At 38.3% G+C, this 2,991-nt stretch overlaps 1 protein-coding gene across 1 annotated transcript in view; it reads right to left on the bottom strand.

Annotated features, from left to right (window-relative positions):
- Window positions 1-2,991, bottom strand: part of LOC101854104 — a gene marked incomplete in the record, with an annotated part of 38,966 nt that overhangs the window by 13,976 nt on the left and 21,999 nt on the right. Inside the window, 1 exon segment of the mRNA XM_035971010.1 lies at window positions 168-286. Within this exon segment, the coding sequence (XP_035826903.1) occupies window positions 168-286 (119 nt within the window).

Below are 2,991 nucleotides of genomic sequence, written 5' to 3'. Positions count from 1 at the left end.
CTCTCTCTCTCTCTCTCTCTCTCACACACACACACACACTCACACACGCATACACACACACACTCACTCACACACACACACGCACACATCAACACACACACACACGCACACAAATACGCTGGCTGGGTGCAAGAACCCTACAAGTGCCAATTTGCAAACACACTCACCATCAATAAGCGACACAATGAAGCTCAAGGTTGAGTTCGATCCATGCCGTGTTCTGAAGGTCAAAGCCATGACGTTGTCCACACTGGTGAAGTCTTTATGTAACCCAGCGCCGCAGTGACTGGTGACAAGACATGGGTTACGAGTTAACCTCTTCTTCATTATTTTGTTTTGTTTTTGGTAGGTGTTTTACGGCGCTTGCAAATTCATTGGGTCATATGAGCGCGCAGGACACACAAATCATTTTTCAGTTGGTAAGAAATTTTGAAATTTTTAAAATGTGTCCCAAATTAAATACCATGTGGTTGAATGAGGCATCTGATGCGGTGTGTACATTTTATCAGCTTTACTTTTCTTTTCATATTGAATTTTAATGAGAGTAATATAATAATATTATTATTTAAATATTTTTATGCATACTTGTATGTATTTTTTTCCGTCCTGTACAGCCAAGACAAATTTTCCTCTAGGACAATAAAGTATTATCTTCTCTTCTATCCTCTTTTCCTACACTAGCTGGGCACTCTTTCGATGAAAGGAATTATAGGTACATTAACATAAACTGAAAGTCTTTCTACTGCTACTCCTTGGCCCCTTCTTACTGCTGTCTTTCAGCCTCACCTCCGATCTTCTGGTAGGAAAGATTTACACTTAGCCTCCTCGGACAAAGGCAAATACTCTCGGAAGGACTGTAACGCAGATTGGTTTCGTTTCTCAGTGGAATAATCGCAAAAAGCCAAAGAAGGACGGGAACATTTTGTCAAATACATTAGTCTAAATTCAGGAAAGGAATAAATCAGAAATTGAGCTCCGTCATCGATACTTATCTTTTCGAAGGTACTTACCAACTTTCAACTCTGAAGCTGTTGTAGTTTTATGAAAAAAGGAACGCATGTTTTTTTTTCCAATTTATCAAATTAATATATCATAATATATTACAATTATAACGACACTGTCTAAGACTGGTTTGAATGTCTTGTTTTGATTACCTTCGACTATTTCAACGTGCTAGGCTCATCCCTTCGAAAGCACAACTTTTCTATTAATAGATTTCTATAGATGGCTTCTACCATTAATATGGCCAAAAAAATCTCCCGGACGTCGGCGCTGAAAACATATTTACCACCTATTATTGGCAAATTTATTGAGGCTGCTATAACTGCACCTGGACATAAATGGCTGGAAAGTGGAAAAATCTTTGATTGTCAAATTTATTGACAAATTTTAATTAGCCAGGGAGCGGATTCACAACCCACCCACGATAGAAAAGGGACGATAAAAACTTTCCACAGAAAAAGTTCTTATAAAACAGGCAAGAGCAGCTTTCATCATTCTCAGGAATATATGAATGTCTAAGGAACTGGGATTGAACACCAAGCTGAGGATCTTCAAAACAAACGTGAAGACTGTTCTACTGTATGGTTCAGACACATTGAGGCTCACAGCATCAGCAGCAAGGAAACTGCAGAGCTTCATAAAGGATCCCTACGAAGGATAGTGGAGATCAAGTGGTACGATCGAGTCACAAATGCTCAACTGTGGGAAAGAACAAGCTAAAGGCCAGAAAAGGAAGACATACAGGTGAAGAAATGGAAATAGATTGGACACACCCTGAGGAGACCCCCGACAAGCATCATCAGGCAGGCTTTAACGTGGAACCCACAAGGAAAACGTAAGAAGAGAAGACCAAAAATGATATTGAGGCGAGCGGTACAAGCGGAAATTGAAAAAGCAGGGACATCATGGAAACAGATAGAAAAAGATGCCCAGGACGGGCTTCGCTGGAGTAATGCTGTTCATGCCTTGAGCCTTGTGCTCCACTGGGAGTTAAAAGGGAGAGAGAGAGAGAGAGAGAGAGAGAGAGAGAGAGAGAGTACTTATAAATTCAGATAAAGTCTACTTGATTAATTGTAAAACTATTAGGAAAACTAATATTGATAAATAAAACCATAATAATTTTTACAGCAAACAATAGTAAAATCATTTCTATTAAAAGTTACTCCTATTTTTGACATATATATTTTCAAATTTTAATCAGCGGATTCACGATCCGCCTACTAGGGAAAGGATCGATAAATATTACTACAGAAAAAGACCTACGAATCCAAGTAAAGTCCACTTGAGTAAATGTACAACAAAAAAGAAAATTAATACTGCTAAATAAAACCATAATATTTGTTACAGCAAACAACAATAAAATCATTTTCTTTTAAAAATTAAGGCTTAATAGACTAAATTCCTCCTTGGTAATCAAAGTTACTACGGTGAAAAAGTCATTGGTTAATAATACTCAGATACAAGCAAAATTAAATAGCAATTTTTGCAATAGCAGTATATTTCAATGATTGTGTCCCTTTGCATTATTTCCAATTCTCGTACTTGTATTTAATTTTCCTTTCCCTTGCTGGCGTTTCGGGGTTTCCCGTATGAGGTATATAACCCATAGACTTGTAATATCATACTAGATCTGGCTCCGTCATGGCCGCCGTTCTTTGCAATCCTCCTTGTGCTGATGTACATCAGGGGCGCCACAATGAAGTGTATTTTAAGTAAGATTTGTACGGCACATGAAACACAATTAGGTCACATACGTCCCGAAGAAGGAAGGGAGATCAGGTGATCGAACGCATTGAATTCTTTATAATTGTTAACTCAATAACCACTCGGTCATCGAATCTTGGTTTTAGTAAAAGTTTTACGGCACTTGCAACACAATTAGGTCATATAAGGGCCTAAGATCAGATGTGTTACAATAGAATACCATAAAGCCCCTTCCCCAACACACACAAACACACACACACACACACACACACACACACACACACA

The sequence above is a fragment of the Aplysia californica genome, unplaced genomic scaffold (genome assembly GCF_000002075.1).
Source record: "Aplysia californica isolate F4 #8 unplaced genomic scaffold, AplCal3.0 scaffold00359, whole genome shotgun sequence".
Taxonomy (NCBI): Eukaryota; Metazoa; Mollusca; class Gastropoda; order Aplysiida; family Aplysiidae; genus Aplysia; species Aplysia californica.
This window is presented reverse-complemented; position numbering and strand designations above follow the sequence as displayed.